At 35.3% G+C, this 21,460-nt stretch overlaps 2 protein-coding genes and 1 pseudogene across 3 annotated transcripts; 1 reads left to right on the forward strand and 2 right to left on the reverse strand.

Moving 5' to 3' along the window:
• Positions 1–997: 997 nt before the first annotated feature.
• On the reverse strand, positions 998–2,936 carry LOC137824742 (protein FAR-RED IMPAIRED RESPONSE 1-like). Its single transcript, XM_068630415.2, has 2 exons — positions 2,844–2,936; positions 998–2,764 (listed from the first exon to the last, which is right to left on the reverse strand). Exons 1-2 carry the CDS (start codon positions 2,934–2,936, stop codon positions 998–1,000), a joined length of 1,860 nt encoding a protein of 619 aa, XP_068486516.2.
• A 1,097-nt stretch (positions 2,937–4,033) lies between these two features.
• Positions 4,034–20,778, forward strand: FHA2 (SMAD/FHA domain-containing protein). Of its 2 annotated transcripts, XM_068629189.1 has the most exons (3): positions 4,034–4,775; positions 13,656–13,813; positions 20,244–20,778. In XM_068629189.1, exons 1-3 carry the CDS (start codon positions 4,178–4,180, stop codon positions 20,451–20,453), a joined length of 966 nt encoding a protein of 321 aa, XP_068485290.1. In that variant the 5' UTR covers positions 4,034–4,177; the 3' UTR covers positions 20,454–20,778. The 2 variants fall into 2 exon arrangements, with proteins under 2 accessions (XP_068485290.1, XP_090150025.1); XM_090293899.1 differs by lacking the exons at positions 13,656–13,813; positions 20,244–20,778 and adding an exon at positions 5,283–5,571 and having other exon boundaries at positions 4,067–4,775.
• On the reverse strand, positions 8,002–9,093 carry LOC150025504 (uncharacterized; annotated as a pseudogene).
• Positions 20,779–21,460: the final 682 nt, after the last annotated feature.

Consider the following 21,460-nt stretch of genomic DNA (forward strand, 5'->3'; position numbering starts at 1 on the left):
ATTTCTGAATCTGATGAATGAACACTTTGGTTATGAAATTAGACAATTCTTCTTCCACATTTATTATAATCAGAATGTTAACATATTCATTTATCACATGCAATTACAATTATAAATGTCACCTAATGGACATAATTTGTGTAAACATTTGCATCCGACTAGTTTAATATGAACACCAAGTTTTGGCAATTGGATAACAATGAGTAGACCATAAAATATCTGTTGGTGGAATCGGGCAACCTTGTTGCAACTGAACCTGTTAAAAATTGTAAGTAATGTCATTAATTATGTTTTTCTATGATTCTTAAAATTCATTAACAATGAAGTTTAACAAACCTGAACAAAATGATTTCCATGAACATGTCCAATACAAATGATGCGGTGATGATTAAAATCTGTAGGAGGTTGGGATCTTAATGGAAAAATAGTCAATGATTGTTTAAGAGATAAACACACAACAATCACATTATATCGATTCGTAATAACGTATCCATATCCGGTATTGTCATCCACTTATTTGTACTTATCTACAAACATAAAAAAATGTAACAAGTTAATCCAACTCATACAACATTTTACAATTAATAACATCATTCAAAATGAATAGAATTACCATGTGGTCAACTAGAAGTGAATTTTTCAAAAATTCATATCGTTCATCGCCGCCAAACAAATCAATATATTCTTAACGCCATTGACAAAGTTCTTTATGCAAGTTCATGCGTATAATAGCCCAGGAATCCTCTCCCATACCCAATAATGCACCAACCGCATGATAGCCACAATGACCGTCAACCTTAACATCAACAATATCAACAATGTAAGGATGAATTCCCACCGGAAATTGTTGTAGCATTGGTATTGATTTGTTCGGAGGAGTCTCCAAAATAAATCCCTTGCTACATTTCAAACTAGATGAACTATCATGTTGTGAAAGAATGTCATCAACATGTTCAAAGTAAGAAGGAATTCGCTTCGTAGATCTACCAAATTTACTCTAACGCCCTTTTTGTGCACCTTTTGTTTTGACTTTCTCCTTTGGTTGACATAAAGATGTCTTATCTGGATAGACAATCTCACGTAATTTGGCTTTGCTGTTAATCTTACCAGCCATGTCAACCTCATTGAATCGATTCATGATGACAACCCACTCTTGTTGGATGGACAACTTTGCTGAAGTATCATCACTTGAAATATCTAAAAAGCTTAATCGTGTCCAAATGAAATGCACTGAATGCAATGGTATGCTACCAACACCAAAGGAAGTCAATTCACAAGCACAAGGAAGGCCATGAGTAGATCTAATGGTGCACCCACAACGAGATTTATCTAAACCAACATATTCAACTCGATCACTCTCTTCTACAATATACTGCAAGGCATATTTCGATACAAAGCCAACCAATTTCTTATATCTTGTTACATTGAAGACATGACTCACTACATGCAAACTCTTTTCAAATGAAGATTTAATTGCATTATGTTGCAAGATGATCATCTTATTAATGGAATCCCAACAAAAGCATAAGTCCCCCATTGACATCTCAATGATCCTCTTTAAACTCCAATGTGCAGCCTCAGTCCTCTTACTTGTCGTGTTGCCTAAGTGCATGACTTTATCCGTCCAAGCCTTAACAAACTTTTCTTTATGTGGATTTAACCAAGTACTAATCACATATTCAGTAAATATAGGCCATGGTGAACAAACAACATTAAAGGCCTCCACACGATGTTCATAGGACTCTACATTTTCACAATCAACAATTGCTCCCCAAGATTCCATCACTTGATCCCATGCCTCTTTTGGATAAACAATCATTTTACATTTTTCTTTAACATTTTTATCAATGTGAAAACGACATAACAAATTAACAGCTTCGGGAAACACAACATTTATTCCATTCATTAGAGCAATATCTCTATCACTAACCACAACCTTTGGGTATGAATCAACTCTAAAAAACAAACCTTTCAGCTTCTCAAGGGCCCATACAAAGTTATGATGACGTTTTGATGCGAGTAACATAAATGCAGCACTGAAGGTCAATCCCGTTGAGGTTACACCAACAACTTCAAACAAGGGCATCCTATACCTATTAGTTTTATACGTACTGTCCATCATCAATACTATGTTAAAGGCATTCAATAGCTTCACTAAATCAGGGTGTGTCCAAAATAAATCTTGCACAACATTCGTCCCTTCTTCAAACCTAGACCAATGGACATACATATCTCGGTCAAGTAACATTATCAATTGTTGCATTTCAGTTCTATCACCTCGTACTGATTTTTTGTACATATATAGTACATTATAAACTTGTTTTATTGTGCTCACATTTTTCTCATTATGCTCTTTCATTGTTAGCAAAATATTTCTAGGCTTCACCGAACTCTTTGTCATGTCCATAAGCATTAACTTCTCATTACATGTGAACCTACCAACATATGGATGATCAACCAATGTATTTGTCAACTCATGATTATGAGACCCACAAATTAATTTCAATATCCATCCTTCACCACTCTTTACTGGATACCCTCGTAATCTGAAAGGACAACCACATTTCCTAATTCCACTCTCAGTAACCTGTAAATCCTTCTTATATCGTATGTATTTACCTCCTCTCTCACAACCTAATAATACAAATGTCTTCCTTCCTCGTTGGCCAATTGAAGTATCTGATCTCAATATCACAATAACAAAACCAAAGTGAAACACAATTTTTCTAACCCACTTTAGGAGCTCATCCCGAGTACAAAATACCTACAAAAGTTATCATAACAAATTATTTCATTTACTAATTAACAAACAACTTAAACATACTTTACAAACTTAACTTTACCTCATATGTAGTAAACGCATTTGTACATTCATCATCATCCCACACATCAACCCCATCATATAATTCTTGTTCAAATTCTTCACTACTGTCCATGCTTCTACAAATAAAAAAAAATGAAACTAAATCATTGCATTCCGGATCCATAAATCCATAAGTCAAAAAAATCGTTCTAAATTCAACAATTCATAATTCAAAAAGACCATTCCGAATTCAAGAATCCATAACACAAAAAAACAATTCCGGATTCAAAAATCCATAATGCAATTTAGGCTTCCAGATCCACCAATCCGTAATACAATTCAGGCTTCCGGATTCAGCAATCCGGAAAACAACAATTTATGATAATTTAACTTCCAGAACACCCCTCATCCGGAAAACACAATTTAATTAATTCCAGATTCATGAATCCGAAATACATTATCGGATCCCGATATCCGGTAACCCCGAAATCTCCATAGCCACCATGCTCCTAAAAAAAAACTTAACTCTTACCTCTATAACCCAAACAACACTTCGGCAACGTTGCATATTCCTCCACCTTGCTCCGAACAATTACAAAATCCCTCCACAGTAGTTGATATTCAATGATGAAGATACACAGCGATAATGGAAGTCCAACACGGTGCCCCTTTTCAAATTATAGGTCAAGGTCAATTTTGGAATATTTAAAATTGTGGTGGAGGAAGAAAAACCTGGGGGTGCAGGAAAAAGAAGCCAAATACTTAAGGCGACCAAAAACAATAAGAGGTCCAACGATTTGTTAAGAAATCAACCCAAATGACTAGCAAAATATATTAAAACAACTTAATAAAAAACTGAATCAGTTAGCCACATATATTTACTCTAAATTCGATGAAAATAAATCGTTAGAGATAATGCTCTGTCTAAAATAAAAGAATATTTAGTAGAATATCTTTATGGTTGTTAATTCTTAAAGGGAGGATAAGGGTTTTCAGACCATAAACAAATGTAAGTGTTATTTCATACACTATATACTATACTTATATCTATATGCTATCACTGACTTGATCGTTAGAGCTTATTAACGGGTAGAACTCTCCTCACTACAAATTTTAAGCATCTCTCAGGCTCAAAGTAAAAAGGAACATGATTCATCTCTAAAAGGGATTCAGGTTAGCTGAAAAAAACAAATAATATAAAAAATAAATGACTTTTTGAGATTATTTGTTAGACTATCCCAAAAAAATATTAGGACATGTGTTTAAAGAAATAAAATTTCTGACCACATTATTCTTCACTCTCACGCGCTCCCTTTCTCTCTCATCGAACCAAACCCTCTGATTCTCCCCAATTCTGATTCCAATTCTCCGGCGATGTCAAGCGCGGCGGTGGGCGGCGACGTGGAGGCGGGCTTCGCGAAGCTCCAGGGCGAGGACTTCGAGTATTACATGCAGACCTACTCCATCGTCCTCGGCCGCAACTCCAAGAAGTCCACCGTCGACGTCGACCTGTCCAGCCTCGGCGGCGGCATGAACATCTCCCGCCACCACGCCCGCATCTTCTACGACTTCGCGCGTCGCCGCTTCGCCCTTGAGGTCCTCGGCAAGAACGGCTGCCTCGTCGAGGGCGTCCTCCACCTCCCCGGCAACCCTCCGGTCAAGCTCGATTCCCAAGATCTGCTCCAAATCGGTGACAAGGAGTTTTACTTTCTCTTGCCTGTTCGAAGCATTTTGGGGGGGCCTGTAGGTCCGCGCCACTACCCTAACCACTCTGCCCCTCCCGGGACCGTCGTGCCGCATTATAACTACCATTTGAGCTCGGGTCCGGGTCCGGTGAAGAAAGCGCCGCGGAGGGAGTATTACGAGGAGGATTTCGACGACGAGGATGATGTGGGTGCGAGGAAGATACGGAGAGATGGGTATGATGGATATGGCTACCCTGGTGGCAAGTCTTCTCTTTCGGCACCAATGGGTTAGTGCTTCTTGAATTATAATTGCAATTATTGATAATGTTGTTGTTGCATAAAGGGCTAATTGGAATTGTAATTGCTCACCAAGGTGTTTTTTCTTGTTCAAGGGGGATTTATTGTTTTATCTTAGGGGATGGGCATTATGTCTGCTTGTGAGCTAATTCTTTGGGTTCAGTCCATGAAATTTAGTTAGGGGTGAAGTTGTGGTCTTACATTTTCAACTTGCAGTTATAAGGTGAAGTCTGTTAAATACTTAATATTTGGAATTTTGGGTGGTATGCTGGAGGGAGGATAGTGTGAGATGTGTCGTTGCTTTGGTGTTTAAAATTGTGTTTCATGAGGGTCATTGGTTTTGCAAGGTTAGATTGTTGTTATCTCTTTTAGTGGTCACTTGCCATTATATTTGGTTGTGCCTGTGGTTGGTGTTATTTGCAGTGACTAAAAAAGAATGTGGCCTAGATTTATTTAGATAATTTGCTACATTTAAAAGTTGTCATGGAATTTTCCAGAACATCAATCCCCCAGGGAGATGAGTGGCAATGAGGACTAACTGTGGTCTTACAATTAAGTTGGTGGGTGCTAAAGAGAGCATGCTGGTCATGGGAGTCTTCAGAACTTCAATTTCTAGGAAATTCTTCTTCATGCCCTCTAATGATATTGCAAACTGTAATCAATATCCTTTCTAACATTAAGTGTGCAAGGATTTGTCTGCAAGGAACTTTTTAGTTTCCATGTTTGTATTGTAATAGAACCTCGGTCTTCACATTTTATAAATTAATACCAATCCCAATTTCTGAATTCTTGCAATGTTCACTGATCAAACATTTTTTGGTTTTTAATCGTGTTACCAACTGGTTAATAAAGATAATATGTTAAAGGTTCAAATTACGATGACTCTGCTAAAATATTATTCCTGAACAATGTTGAAATCACTCAATCTTGCACTTTATAGTAATTATCGTAAGATGCTTGGACTACCCACCAATACATATAGTCTCAAATATAAAGTTTAGCACGTACTTATGATGGTGTGGACTCTGAATTTTACATCATATTCAGTGTTTCTAGCTTTGTGCTATGATGATAACATATCTTCATCCCTTCGATTTGTAGCCATAATTGAGCTTCACTGTTATGATGGCTTTTAACTCGGGTTGATGCCTGGCGTTTGTCAATATTCTTTGCTTTACATTGTGGATGATAGGAATTAGATGATGATACAATAATGTAGCTTTCAATATCCCAATTGCTGCAAGAGTTTAAAATAGTGCCATAGAAGAGCAATTTACTGCAGTGACCTTAGTAGACCAAATAGCAGGCTGAATAGTAGCTACAGTTGCTTTGATAGTGGCATGGCTGTGTTTTGATTCCGAAAAAGCTCTGTAAACTTAGAGGTTATGTTTTTCGATTTCTGAAAGTGGAATCTGCAGCTGTAATAGTAATGAAAATGGTAAATATTACTTTGACTTAGAAGATAATGATTTCTATCTAGGAAACCTGTATACAACTTTTGTTTTTCACTTGTGTATGTCTTGTTTAAGACACCTATGGATTTTTATTGTTGGGTACAAATGTAATGAATTTGGAGTAATTTTTGAGAATCTACTTTATGTAAACCAAATCATGCAGTTTTTTGTGGTGAAGCCTATTACTCTTTTTTGAATGAATCTACATTATGTATAAATAAAATATAAATTAGTTTCTTCCTACTTTGTAAAAACAGAACAATGAAAAGACACTTGAACAACAATTATTACCTTCAAATTACCTTCAAAGAGGCCTGATAAGCTACATGTCAAACTTAAAATCTTGATTGCTAGTCTTCGTAGATTTGGAGTTGAATGACCATAATTCTTCCACCATTAGCTATAAAAGCAGATAAAGTAACTGAAAATTTATGAGTTATAACTTAAAAGTAATTTAGAACACTTGGAATTGTTTAAGTATTTCACTAGGAGTGTTGGTCTTCCTTGATTCTTAGGCAAATTCATCACCAAATAGTCCACTTCCACTTTTATAAAGAGGCAACTCAGTTGATTTTTTTTGTACATCTTTGCATGGCATTAATCTCTTGATGCAAGCATACAACCCATTAGTTATCTCTAACTCATATTTCATTTTGGAGTTACCCATTAGTTATCTCCAAATCATATTCCATTACGGGGTTATAGTAATAGAATTCTGGATTCAAAAAGTGACCAGCTGCATGTAATGGTCGATGAAGTTGGCAAGTCCATCTATTATGAACGATTATAAATACTTCCTTGTATTTACTTTCAATGTTATTGAAAGACTTCATTATGATTTCTTTGACCTTCTCCATTTCTTCATAGATATATCCTATTGCTACTTTTCTTTCCCCATCTACAAAATGAAATACACAAAAAGAGGAGCCTTGAATTTCAGTCAAAACCACATGGTTCCAAAATGAAGGCATAAAACAAATTTTGAAGCTTTTCTTCCCCTAGCCTCCTTAGACAACTTGTTTTCTCTACATTCATTAGAAGTGAACATTTTCTCAAATTTTCTTTCTCTTGATGAACTCTTTCTAATGATAAATAAGATGTAGTAAATCTTGTAACATGTCTTACCAATTCCCTCTTGTTTTTGAATTGTCTCAACCAAGGCTGTCAAACTCGCGAGTCTACGTAGACTCGTGGGAGCTCCGTAGACTTGACTCGTAGACTCGTAAGAGTCTACTTTCATATTAAAAAAAAATTAATAGTTTCCTAGAGCATTTTTACTTCTATTAGAAGATGCAGTTCTATTAACCTCACTTGAACACATTCCTTAAAAAATATACTGCTCCTCCAAATTCAATTTCTGCCCAAAAAAACAAATGTGCAGCAAGCCCAATTAAAAAAACAGAACCCTAATCCCTTCCCTACCCTAAGTTCACACCACCCATCTCTAACCTTAAATGATAAGCAGCAACTTGTGACCACCTGCAACCCACAACCACCGCGACGCGACCACCGCACGCTCCGCTCGATCTACTGCCACACTCCACATAAGAACAGAAAGAAGACGCAGTCCACACACAAACACAAACGACACCGTTTTGGGGTTTAAAAAAAACCCAATTTGACTTGCCAACTCGGACCAGAGTCGCGAGTCCACTGCGATTTCACCGAGTTTACCCAAAAAACGAGTTTACTACCGAGTTAACTCGGTAAGGCAAAGTGGGCACGTAAACTTGGACGAGTCAATGACTCGTGAGTTTGATAATCATGGTCTCAACAAACTCAAGGTAATAGAATGACTATATATAAAACCAACAGTAATAACTTCCCTTTGAATTGTCTTATTAAAGGAAGTTTTCTAATTTCTTCAAGCATCAAGTCTATGCAATGGAGGACAAAAGGGGTCTAATATAGATTGTGTCTTTTCTCCTCCAACAATTTACCAGCTAATACATAATTGTTTCCATTATCTGTAATGACTTGAACAACATTCTCTTCTCCAATCTTCCCAAGTATCAAGCATCTCAAACAATTTCTCATTTGTCTTCACAAAATTTGAGCCATCAATGGACTTCACAAACATTGTCTCTGCAAGAGAGTTCATCAAAAAATTAATCAAACATATTTGCTTTTGATCAGTCCATGCATTTGACATGATAGAACAACCATGCTTGGTCCATTGCACTTCAAGATCTTTCAACAACTCTTTAGTGTAGTCCATCTCCTTGTTAAGAAGTGAAACCCTAATTTCATGATAAGTAGGAGTTGGTAAATATAGACCATAAGCTCCAACAACATCAATCATATCTTGAAAGCTCTTCAATCTAACAAGATTGAATGACAAGCCTCCTTGGTACAAAAAATGAGCAACATATTGATGAACTAATGCTTTCAACAAATCTGTCACATGCGCCTTTGATATTAAGTTGTCTTTGTTTCTCCCTTTTTCTCTTTTCTAAAGCAAGAACAAGGTTGCTACAAAACATATCCATTGTTCCCTTTTTTCCATCATTCTTTCTCCCTTTAGGATTACTAGCGGTTGACAATTCAACTTCATCTTCACTTATTAGTATCACCAAAGCTCCCTACATTTTCACCAACATTTATTGAAGTGGTTGCCTTCTCCCTAAATAATTTCCAAAGCTCTTCTCTAACATTTTTTAAAGCCTTGGGACAAGGTGCTACATTGCCCCTTTTTTCCATTAAATGTTCTTTGGGTCTTCTGGTTCCTGCTTTCATAATTTTTCCACAATAATTAGAAGTTGTAAAGGTTTGATTCATCCAAAGGATGACAATATTTCCAACCCATGTCATTTCTATTAGATGATCTTGAATAGGCTTGTTCAGTTGTTGCCATTGGGTGCGGTTGAATTAAAAAGAAAAAACAATGGTTGATTACTACATAAAAGAAAGAAAAAACAGAAAAGAAGAATAACAAGAGTAATGAAAAATAGAAAACAAAAAATTCAAAAACACATAAGCGAAAAAATAAAAAATCTAGAAGCATACAACAAAGAAAGAGAAGTAGAAAGAGGAAAACAAAAAAAAAGAAAAAAAAAAAGAAAAAGAAAATAGAAGAGACAAAATAAAGAGGAAATAAAAGAAAGAAAAGGGGAAAGAAGAAAAAAAGAAAAGAAGAAAAAGGGAAAGCAGAAACAGAAAATAAAAGAAGAAAAGAAGAACGAATGGTGGTGAAAGAAGGAAGCAGAGACGACGACTCGTAGCATTGATAACGAGGAACAACATTGGGGTGTGAGAGAAAGAATGGGAACGTAGTGATGAGAGGTGAGAATTGTGTGATTGGCAGGGAAAAGTATTATTACTCTTTCATTAGAGTTTGGGTAACGTTTTGGATTGGGTTTTGTATAATCCATCCAAAAACAATTAGGGTTTGCTTGAAGTTGGGTTGGGTCAAGCAAACCCGAGGCTTCTTCTATTTTCGAGACAATCATTTTGTGACGCCATTAAGCAAAAACCAAAGTGGCTACCATGGATTGCCATGCGAAAATTGATTTGCCATCACCTATAGTGGTTGTCATCGACAAAACCGACACATTTTCGCCATGTCTCCGCCATGGTCGAAATCGATAACATTGTCCCTTTCTTCTCTTACTGTTGACTTTGTTCTTTATGTGCCTAATTGCCCATTTTAATTTACATTTTGTCACCTGATTGACTAAATCTCATGACATTAATTTCACCTTCACTTAAAATAATGTTATCTTACAAGATTAAAAATTTGGACGAACAATTCGCAACATATATGAGTTGCATGAACTTTATTGTCTCTCTTTTTCAACACCTATCTTTGTGTTTGTGGTTTCTACAATGATGATTCATGAACAACTAGGACATCCCAGATTGACAAAATTGCATAAGATGGTGCTAAGTTTAAAAACCTTGTCTAGCTTGAATTATGAGTCTTGGTAGTTAGGTAAAACATTCATCAATATTTTTGTTGTAGTATTTATAAATGAGCTTCATATCTTATTTCTTTAGTTCATTTTGATATTTGAGGTCCTTCTCGTATAACACAATTTGATATATCCATCCATGTTTTTTTGGAGTGACAATGCTTGTGAGTACCTATCTCACAAATTCCAACAATTCATGGCATCCGATTGTATTCTTTATCAAACTTCATGTCCTTATACTCCTTAATAAAACGGAGTAGGTAAACACATAAACAAACATAATGAAAGTAGTCAAACCCTTCTCTTTCACAATCATGTTCCACATCGTTTCTGGGGGGATGCCGCATGTTGTCCCATATCAGATGCCATCAACTGTTCTTAATGATAGGGTACCTTAATCTTTCCTTAATGATCAGGTGCTTCAATTTGTCCCTTTTCCTCATTCTCATCTATACAACCTTCCTCCATGTGTTTTTGGTTACACATGTTTTTTACATAACCTCACCCGATCAAGATACACTCTCCTTGATCGTCATGTGTCTTTTTAAGATAGCATCCTTGTAAGAAAGGGGATCGATGTTTCTCACTTGAACTTAATTTATATTATTTCTTGTTGATGTCTCTTTTTTTAGCTTGTCTCATTATGCATTCTTTCATTCTAATAAGGATATATGTAGTCAGTTTTCTACCTTTTTCAATCTTCCTTCATCACTAAACGACTCTGTCATACCTCACAATGCTTCCGAAACATTAATTTAGGTATATCAACACCAGCCATGGCCTATTGGCATTCCAATATAGGACCCATCTTCAACGGATAATGATATAGTCAAGACAATGCATGATCCTTCCCCGACACTCATACCATATCTAGTTTACTTCGAAAATGATTGGCCTAATGATACTTAAAAAGGTATATATTCTACTTGCAATCCTTCTCCCTACTATGGTAGCCTCCATTATCATCGACTTTCCATCATACATTATACTTATTTGTCCTTATCTTTTGTTCTTATTCCTAAGTCTTTATGAGAAGCGTTCTCTCATTCAAAGTGGTGATAAACAATGTTTGGTGAGATGTGTGCTCTTCAAAGTAGTGATAACCAACTTCTAGTTGATAAATCAATTTTTGGGTTTTGATGGTTGTACAATATTAAAATTGAAATAGGACCTAATGGTAAAATTGACGACTATAAAACTCGTATGGTTGCCAACAAATACACGTAAATCTATGGACAAGATTATATTAACACTTTCTCTCTTGTTTGGCATAATGACGTATATCTGACTTCTCTTCACCATTGCAACTATTCTTCGCTGCACACTGTTTTAGCCTCACATTAAGAATAAATTTCTACATGATCTTGATGAGAGGAATCCTACATTGAACAACTTCTTGGATTTCTTGCTTAGGGGAAGTCATTTGATATGGTATGTTGTCTTCACATGTCCTTGTATGACCTCAAGCAATCATCCTTTGCATGGTTTGGGCGTTCTCAAATTGTCATTGAGCAGATTGGAAAGATATGAAGTTTGATCATTCTCTATTTTATTGTCATTTTCTCCAAGGATGTATCTACGTATATGTAGACAATATTGTTATCACAAGGTGTGATAAAGAGGGTATTGTCCAACTTAAACAATATCTTGTTCAAGAGTTCCCAACAAAAGATCTTGACACTTGAGGTATTTCCTTGATGTAGAAGTTTCATAGTCCAATGATGGTTTGGTCACATCCCTAAGAAAACAGGTTCTAGACATTGTAGACGAAGTAGGGATGTTAAATGTTAAGCCTGTGGTGGATCGACTATTAATCTTGTACTTGACCAAGGAGAATTGTATTCTAACCCACAAATATCTAGATTATATATGTATAACTGGGAATGCTTTTATTTATTCTTGGATCATATATTTATTATTAGACAATACTATGTCTCCTCTATTTATTGTATTGATTTTGTTTTCTCAATATAATTAAAGCACCCATGGTGTCTCGGGAACACAATTTCAGCTCAATTTCTCTTTGTTTCGTATAGTTCAACATGTTGGAGATTCCACATTGATTAGAAATATGATTAAATTATAGTGTATAAATGGATGCAAATCTCACCTTACAAATCAGTTTTGTCGAGTTGAGTTAGGTTTAAATCCACTTCCTAAAATGGTATTAGATTTGATCCTAGTGAGGGTTGTTGAACTTATCGTGCCGCCTATTATCGGGCTGATTGTGGATCACCCATAAATATTTATTCCCACCCTCGACATGTCGATTCTTCAGTGTGAGAGTGTGTTGGAGATCTCAAATCGACTAGAGATATATCCAGATTATAGTATATAAATGAGTGCAAACCTCATCCTATAAGTTGGTCTTATAGGGTTCAATTAGGTCTAAATCTACTTTCTAAGAATCCTTATCAAGATAAGTTAGCTAACCCTTTTTATCTTTATCTACAGAAATAGGAAGTGTTTAGTCATCCTTTTTATTTTATCTGTATTTATCCTTTATATTCTTTATAGGGGAGTGGCAGAATTGAGAAATTAGATTTGAGTATTCTAGTTTTTTTCCCTTAAAATAATTGGTAAGAGGAATGTCAATAGTTTGCAGAGGAACAACATTGGAAGTCTGTTCTTTGTACTTTTTTATCCAGTATTTCGGAAAATATTCTCTATTATTGCTCAACATTAATTCATAGACATTGAACAAGAGAAACCATATTGAATCTGGGTTGGGCCTAACTCAAACACCAATTATGGCTCATGAGTTGAAGAGTGCCTAAGCTTATGTAGGCTTTAATTTGGTCATATACATAATTTATTTATAACAATATATAATGGGGATTTTCTTATTTGGTGTACACAATTTTTTTTTCTTTTCAAAATTATGTTTAAATATCACTATTTCCTCCACATATAAGGCACATAAACCGCAAAGTTCCTACAAACCCTCCATTCAACTTTTATTTTTTATAACTTTTTAATTGCAATATTTAATAACGACTGTGATATTTTTAAAATTTTATAAAATGCAAGCACAAGTGTGACAACGCCTGTCTTATTTGCTAGTATCTATATTTGATGTGGGATATCAACCTTTAGTCAACAACTGGTAAACCATGTGGAAAAGGTTTTGTACCCTCTTGAAACTCTTTAAATATGAAGTAGTGATTATGTTATGAATAATATTTTTTTAATATGAAATTGTTTATATGATTTATTCCCCATTAAAAGCTTTGATGGAAATACAACAGAGAATCAAAAACTTGTTTTTAAATATCAGAAATTGAAATTATTTAATCACGGAACATGTTTATTCTTTTCAATACATGAATACATTAAAAGGTAGAAGTGAAAAAGTTCAGCTTAAGGAGGATAAGTATTCCCTCTGTAAAGGAAAGGAAAACATAATAGCAACAAGCTGTGTATTCTTTTGCATTAGATCCAACATCTATTCTGCATGAATAGCCTCAGAATTTGTAATGTGACTTTAATGGCTTGGTTACTGCAGATAAAAAGTCTGAAGGCAGATCCCGGGTTGATCGAGATGCTGATAATCTTCAGCTTCAGCAGCTGGAAGAAAAGGATGTAGTATCATCTGTAGCTACTGTTCTCTCTGATCTTTGTGGTCCTGGAGAGTGGATGCCTATGGAGAAACTTCATGCGGAGGTTAGTTTTTAACATTATGTCTGTGGCTTTCTGTTTTCTTTTCTTTTTCCCATTTTGTTGGATTAGGCTGGAGTCATTAATTCTGAAAAAGGAAATCATTTCCTTCTCTAGCATTCCTATTCTTCACTATAGGCTTTAACCATTGGGCAGAAATTGAGTTCCATTTATGTAATTCAAACTCAGCCCCTTCTTTCTTCTCCTTCCTATGGACCCTGCTTCTGGTTGCTGTCACCATTTCTGTTGACTCCTCCTCTGTCATCCTTCATGCGGCCACTGTGCAGAGTCAAGTCTGGCAGTTCCGCTGCAGTGTTCAGTTTCCTCAAAACCCACTGCCTCCAGAACACAGTGCCACCCCGCCACCCTCTATGTCTGTTCCCTCTGCCATCCATCTAGTGCCTGAAACTGTTTTTTTTTCTCCCTCTGATGATCATTTTAAAGGTTCATGTTCACCTGTACTTCTCTTTAATTCATGTGTACCCAACACGGTTTATTATATTCCTTCTCAATTTCTTTCTCTTAGAGGGTACCATCTTCCGTGACATGTTTTGTGACTAATCCTTTCAACAAAAAAGTCTAGATCCACTCCTTATTCAACTCTAGGATTCACTAAAATTCTTGAACTTGTAGAACTTCACCCATTTCTCAAATTTTGACAAGAGATCTCTCTCTTTCCCTTAATTTGTACGTGATATGCCTTATTTCTTCAACCAACTATCCTAACCTAACAACCAGATGTACCTAACTAGCTAACTAATTAGTGTCTATCACATACATATAAATGCTAAAAAAAGATACTTAATTCATGTCATTCATAAATAACAAAAAATCACAGGTCTTAAACAGAACATACAAGTAAATAACAATTAAAGTAGATGAAATAACACGTTTAAGCTTCTAAGTCCCTAACTCTGAGGGTACCAACAATGATATGATAACAAAAAGGGTTACTTTGCTTGTGTCTATCGGAGACAGATGACAAAAAAACTCAGACTAGAGAAAACAGAAAAAGAACTGAAATCAGAAACAAAAAAACAGAGGAGAAAAATAGTACCGGACAATAAGAGAAAAGCAATAACCTGTGGGACAGTGAGAGCAAAAAGGGGAAAACAGACAACCTGGTTGAAAAAAATGCAGTCAGTGGACAGATGCACAGTCACTGGACAAAACCAGGTCATTACAAGAAAATAGATAGAGCAATTGGTTGATTGATCACAGTAACCAAGAAATGCATCACAGAGAGAACATGTAGATGAAAAGAGGCACGGAGAGTTTTATCCCAAAATGTTTTGAAACCTTTCTCTTTTAACCTTCAAACCCCAAAATTTCCTCCGCAACATTAAAAATTTGGGTTATTTATGTTTTTGATGCTTTTATGAAAGTGACCTACGAATGCGTGAAAGTCCTGTGGTATCAGTCGCTTTTGACACTAAAACACAATATAACTACCTCAGAATAGTGGCCAGCTGCCACTATGTGTCGCAATGCTACTATAGTGGTACAATTATGTTATTCATAACCTGGATAGATTATTTGAACTCAGAATAATTAAATGACTTGACAAATAAGGGAAAATGCCAATCACAACAATTGAAGCTATAAGCAAATCCAAACAAATTTGAGTGGATATGTATTTGTAGGCAGCTAAAGGGAAAATGGATTTCCAATTCCAAATATAAGAGAGCATTTACTTGTGTTTTTATTTCCTGCTTTATTTTGTTTATGTTTTCATTTTCTAACTATAGAACTGTTGCTTTGTTTTCCATGTTTTTTTATTTCAAAGATTTCATAGGAAAAAAAATCTGTCTTCTTTCTTCTCTATACGAATCTCTTAGAACAAGAAAAGTATTGTGTTGGAGATCCTATATCGACTAGAGATAAAGCTAAATGATAGTATGCCAGAATCCATGATTTATGCAGCAGTTAATGTTTCCTTGTACAGTTTTAATTACATAATTAGGAGATTTAATTACATTCCATAATTAGGAGGATTAATAGGCTAACAATATGTTTTATATTTATTGTGAATGATCATTGATCCTAAATTGTAGGAATAGATTATATTATATCCATTATAAATTAGGGTTTTTAGTTATTAAGTCTTTGTATTGTATTTAAGAGCAATTGCTCTGCTAAATGAAATTTTTGACATGGTATCAACGCTCTAAAATTTTCGGGAGCCTGTGTAATCTCGTGCGCAGTCTGCATTGCTGCAAAACCACTACCCCTTCTTTCTGCTGTTGTATTCACCTGTTCACTTGCATTTGTGCAACACCACAACCCTTTCTTTATTCCACTATATTCCTTCTAGGCCTGCATTGCCATACTTCAAACCTTAAAAATGTCCAATACTCAAAGAACCCTTAACCAAAAAAACAATTTGGAGTTGAACTGCAAAATATTCAATCAAGCCTTAGGCTTAATGGGAAAAATTACCTAAAATGGTCTCACTTTGTCCAAACCTTTTTAAAAGGGGAGGGAAAATCAGTCTTCTCACTGACAACCCTTGATAGTCTTTGGATTCCAAATTTGCAGCCTGGGACAAGGCAAATGTGGTTGTAATCTTGGTTGTGGAATGGCATGACACCAGAGGCGAGTGATACTTACATGTTTATGAAGACAACTAAGGAGGTATGGGATATTTGTAAAGAAAATTATTCCAAAGTTGGTGATGCCTCCCAAATCTATGAGATTAAGATGAGAATCTCTAGTACAAAACAAGGGAATTACTCAGTCAGTGAGTATGTCCATACACTACAAAATTAGTGACAGGAGTTAGACCAACAATTTGAAGTAGAATGTAATGAAGATACTGACCTACTCAAATGCTACGAGAAGGACAAGATCTACAAGTTCCTAATAGGATTAAAGAATAAATTTGAACTTGTTAGAATTCAAGTGCTAGGGAAGGACTTGTCCTCACTCAATGAGAGAATGATTGTGTATCGTGCAGAATAAGATCCTAGAGGAGTTATGTTAGAACCCTATCAACTGAAAGTTCAGCCTTGCTTGTACAAAATAAGGGGAAGAAAGTTTACTTCATTTGGAAATGAAGTAGGAGGAATAAATATACCTAAAGGAGATAATGAAGACTCCCTTTGGTATACCTATTGTAAGAAGTTGCGACACACTCAAGACAAGTGTTGGAAACTTCATGGGAAGCCTCCAAATCCAAACTGGAATTGGACACTTAAAAGGAAATAAAAGTGGAGGACATACTAAAGTCCATACGGCATAAATAGGCCCAACAGAAGGCAATTCTTCACGACCCACCACAAAGTTCAACATTGAGGATATTGTGAAATTAAAGGGGTTGTTGGACACATAAACAAAACCTACGGCTTCAAGTAATTGCTCCTTCGTATTTATAGTAATATTCCTTACTCCTATTCACTAAATGCTTTAAATTCCTCTAAAGAAGGTGCCTAGGTAGTTGATTTTGGAGCCACAAACCACATGACTCAATCATCTACTAGGTTTATATCTTATAGACCTTGTCAAAGCAACAAAAAAATTGCATTTGCAGATGGAACTATCATTACAACTGATGGAAAAGGAGATATTAAGTCAAAATCTAATTTTGAAGGATGTTTTGCATGTGCCCAAACTATGTCAATTTGACTTCTGTTCACAAGCTTATAATGGATTTATGTTGTTTGGTATTTTTTAATCCTACGAAGGATTAGGGAACATGAAAACCTCTCCAATAAAGGAAAAATCTAGTTATACCACCTTTGTTTAGGTCTTCCATCCTTCAATACCTTAGAAATTATGTTTCCTAATTTATTTCAAAAGTTGACGTAAAAATGTTTCGTTGTAATACTTTTGAATTTGCAAATCACAAGCATGTTGACTTTCCCTCTAGTAATAAAAGAATGACTATTCCTTTTGCATTAGTACATAGTAATTTGTGGGGATTCTCTAGTATTCCTAACCTATCTGGGGTTCACTGGTTTGTCATATTTATTGATGCTTGCACTCGAGTGTCATGGGTATTTCTCTTGAAACAAAAGAGTGAAGTGAGCCAAGTTTTTGAAGACTTCATCCAGATGATTAAAAATCAATTTGAGGCAATCATTAAAAGAGTCCTCTCAGAAAGATTTTTTGCAACCAAACATTGCCTTCCTTCCTCAATGAACAAGGGATGATACATGAATCTTTGTGTGAACACCATACAACAAAATTGGGTGACAAAACCAAAACTTGGGCACCTCAAAAGCGTAACTAGAGCTTCTCTTCTCCATAAAAATGTTCCAAAACAGTATTGGGGAGAAATGGGAGAAACTGTTCTTACTGCTACCTATTTTGTTTATCATCTACCCTTCAAAACACTAAACAATAACAATCCCATTCAACTATTCTCCAATTTTTTCCAGACTTTAGGACAACAAATCATCTTATACCTTAAGTCTTTGGTTGTGTATCCTTTGTCCATGTTCATTCTAATCATAGGAGGAAACTTGATCCTCGAGCTATTAAGTACATATTTATTGGTTACTTGCCTACCCAAAAGGGATACAAATGTTACCACCCTTCAACAAAACTATTCCTTGTGTCTTGTGATGCCACCTTTGATGAAAACACACTATATTTTCAACCTTATCTTTAGGATACAAACCAGTAGGGACACCTATTGAATAGAATCACAAACTTGGTGAATCAATTGAAGATGTACTGGTGGATAGACAATCTTATAGAAGGTTGGTCGGAAAATTGATCTACTTGTTCCACACTAGGCTCGGCATTGCCTATGCCCTGGGGGTTGTAAGTTAGTTCATGCATAATCCAAAGGAGACTCATCTCAGGGTTGTTTATTGCATTCTACATTACTTGAAAGGAACTTCTGGAAAAGGAATTTTATTTACGAAGACGAATGAGATGATCTTAGCCTACACAAGCTTTGACTATGCAGGTTTTATAGACGATAAATGACCTACCTCTAAATGTTACACTCTTTCTTGAAGGAAATTTAGTCACTTGGAGGAACAAGAAACAAAATGTTGTGGCGATATCAAATGTATAGGTAGAGTTTAGAGCCATGGCCTTAGGGAGTGAAATACTATCGTTAAAGATAATTTTAGAAGACCTGAAGATTGATTGGAAGATGCCTGTGAGATTGTATTGTGATAACAAATCAACAATAAATATTGTGCATAATCCAATGCAACATGATAGAACTAAGCATGTTGAAGTCGGGAGACACTTCATAAAGGAGAAATTGGATAATGGCACAATATGCACACCATTTGTATCCTTTGGAAATCAACTTGCAAATGTATTGACAAAAGGGTTAAGTAATGCTACATTTTAGTCTATTGTTGGCAAGTTGGGAATGGATGACATCCACTCACCAACTTGAGACGAACTGTCAGAATCCCATGATTTATGCTACAATTAATATTTCCTTGTACAATTTTAATTACATAATTAGCATATTTAATTACATTCCATAATTAGGAGGATTAACATGATGAGTATATTTTATATTTATTGCACAATCATTGATCCTGAATTGTAGGAATAGATTATACTCATCATAAATTAGGATATTCAGTTATTAAGTCTTTGTATTCTATTTAAGAGTAATTGTTCCTCTGTAAATAATATCAAAAACAGTTTTTCTGATATAGTATAAGTAGGTGTAAATTCCACCTTATTTTGTGAGGTTAAATTAGACTTAAATCTACTTTATACGATGATATTAGAGTCAATTCTAGAAAAAAGTTTGGGTCTATCATGCCACTCACTATATATTTATTCCTATGCTTCCTCCTCGATGTGAGAGGTGTATTGGAAATTCTACATCGACTAAAAATAAGGTCAAATTATAAGTGGGTGCAAACTTTATCTTATAAACCGGTTGTATGAGGTTGAATAAAGCTTAGAATCCACTTTCTAAGATATTGGAAACAAAGTGACAACTTTGTAATTTAAAAATGAAAATAGAAAATAAAACCATAGTAAATGTTCCCCAATATTTTTATAAATTTCATATCAAAAGATTTTATACATAAATACTCCTTTACTTGTTGATTCCAGTCTCTTAAAATTCTCAAGCTCGTGGCTTATACAATTTTTTTTGTACTGACAATTATCCATCTGGCTAATTACACTAGGATTTCTATGGTTTGATAACCTGTTACATTGTTGTCTAACAGTAAGCTGTTTTCTGAGAGAGCTTACAATGCAATATTGATGTTTTTGTAGCAATTGCCAGTCTAGTAGTGTGAAGCTTTTCCATCTATTATATATACGAACAGAGTGAGAATATGAAAATAATAGCGCAAGTGATAATCTGCTACGCATCAAGATTATCCTAATATAAACTTCAAATATACATCTAAAACATCTTGGCTATGATACAGGAACTCATCCATTTAATTCTTTCTGAGTGTTCAACTTATATATATATTTTTTCTTTTTTATTGTTTAGCTGTTGGAGCAGTATAGCAGTGTTTGGCATCATAGTAGAGTGAAGAGGTATCTGACATCAGAAGATTCGTCAGGTCCTGAATCCAAAGGGAAGCCTTGGTATGGTTTGCTTATGCTGTTAAGAAAGTACCCGGAGCATTTTGTCATCAACACTAGGTCCAAGGGCCGTGTCACCCTGGAGTTTGTTTCTCTTGTCTCCCTTCTATCCTGACCTCGTCATCACTAAAGCTCAAATTGGAAAGGAAATAACTATCAGCCCTGGTTGCTTCTAACAGTGATATATTGTTTAGCTCCAAATCTGTATAAATTTACTTTTGTTGCTTTCTTTTTGGGTAATTACTTGTTCCTGGGTAAATATGTCCCCCTCCCCCCTGTACTCTGAGAGCAAAATTAACCATTAGTTCTTTCTTTTTCATGGATTTAGAAAACGGGAGTTAGATTTAAACATCAGAGTTGGACGTGTCCAGTTGATTCACTCTATAAAATTGTAGGACCACTCCTAGAATTAATGTTAAACTGCTTGTGGTTAAGATGCATTATGCATGCTCCATTATGTTTATTATGCAAACACCACGTGTGGGATTTTTTTGGCATTGCTGTATTGCATGTTGGACTATGCCTTCACAGTGCTGTTTTCTATGTTGGGCTATAGGCCTTTCCACACACCTATAATTTTCATGTGCACCCCCTAAATTTAAAAGTTTCAAAGTTGTCCTTGTGATATTAAATGGCGGATGGGGATTGTGAGTTTTGTTGTTGTGTTGTGTTTTTGGAGTGTTTTTACACATCATGTTTGTGGTAGTGCTTGTGGTGATGCTTGAAGTGTAGAGTGGATATTGACCCAGATTGTGGTGGAGTGAAGACACGGTAGCTTGGATAAGTAAGTTGCTCGTTTTGCTTGAAGTTTTTCTCTGTTATGATTTTGAATTTGACTTTGGATTGTAGAATTTAAAAGGTTATATACAAAAGAATTTTTGTTTTTGGTTGTGCAATTCTTCGAAATATAATTTTGACTTCTGAACTATACAATGTGAAAGTCAAACGTGTGATGTTTTTTTAAAGTCCATACTTCATTTAATTGTGCCACAATATCAAGTACTACATTCCTTTATGATCACTTATACCATTTTTTCAGTAGTGATTGTGGAATCTGAATTTTGAAACAAAATAAATATAACATGAAGTTGATAAGTTGATTCACATGGATGAGTTATGAGT

The sequence above is a fragment of the Phaseolus vulgaris genome, chromosome 8 (assembly GCF_051622355.1).
Source record: "Phaseolus vulgaris cultivar YP4 chromosome 8, ASM5162235v1, whole genome shotgun sequence".
Classification (NCBI taxonomy): Eukaryota; Viridiplantae; Streptophyta; class Magnoliopsida; order Fabales; family Fabaceae; genus Phaseolus; species Phaseolus vulgaris.

Bases quoted from the DNA above. Each gene is read 5' to 3' on its own strand.
- LOC137824742 (XM_068630415.2), bottom strand. From the start codon at position 2,936: ATGGACAGTAGTGAAGAATTTGAACAAGAATTATATGATGGGGTTGAT. The intron at 2,765-2,843 runs GTAAAGTTAAGT...TAACTTTTGTAG, and splicing joins ATGCGTTTACTACATATGAG to GTATTTTGTACTCGGGATGA.
- FHA2 (XM_068629189.1), top strand. From the start codon at position 4,178: ATGTCAAGCGCGGCGGTGGGCGGCGACGTGGAGGCGGGCTTCGCGAAG. The intron at 4,776-13,655 runs GTTAGTGCTTCT...TGGTTACTGCAG, and splicing joins TTCTCTTTCGGCACCAATGG to ATAAAAAGTCTGAAGGCAGA. The intron at 13,814-20,243 runs GTTAGTTTTTAA...TTTATTGTTTAG, and splicing joins TGGAGAAACTTCATGCGGAG to CTGTTGGAGCAGTATAGCAG.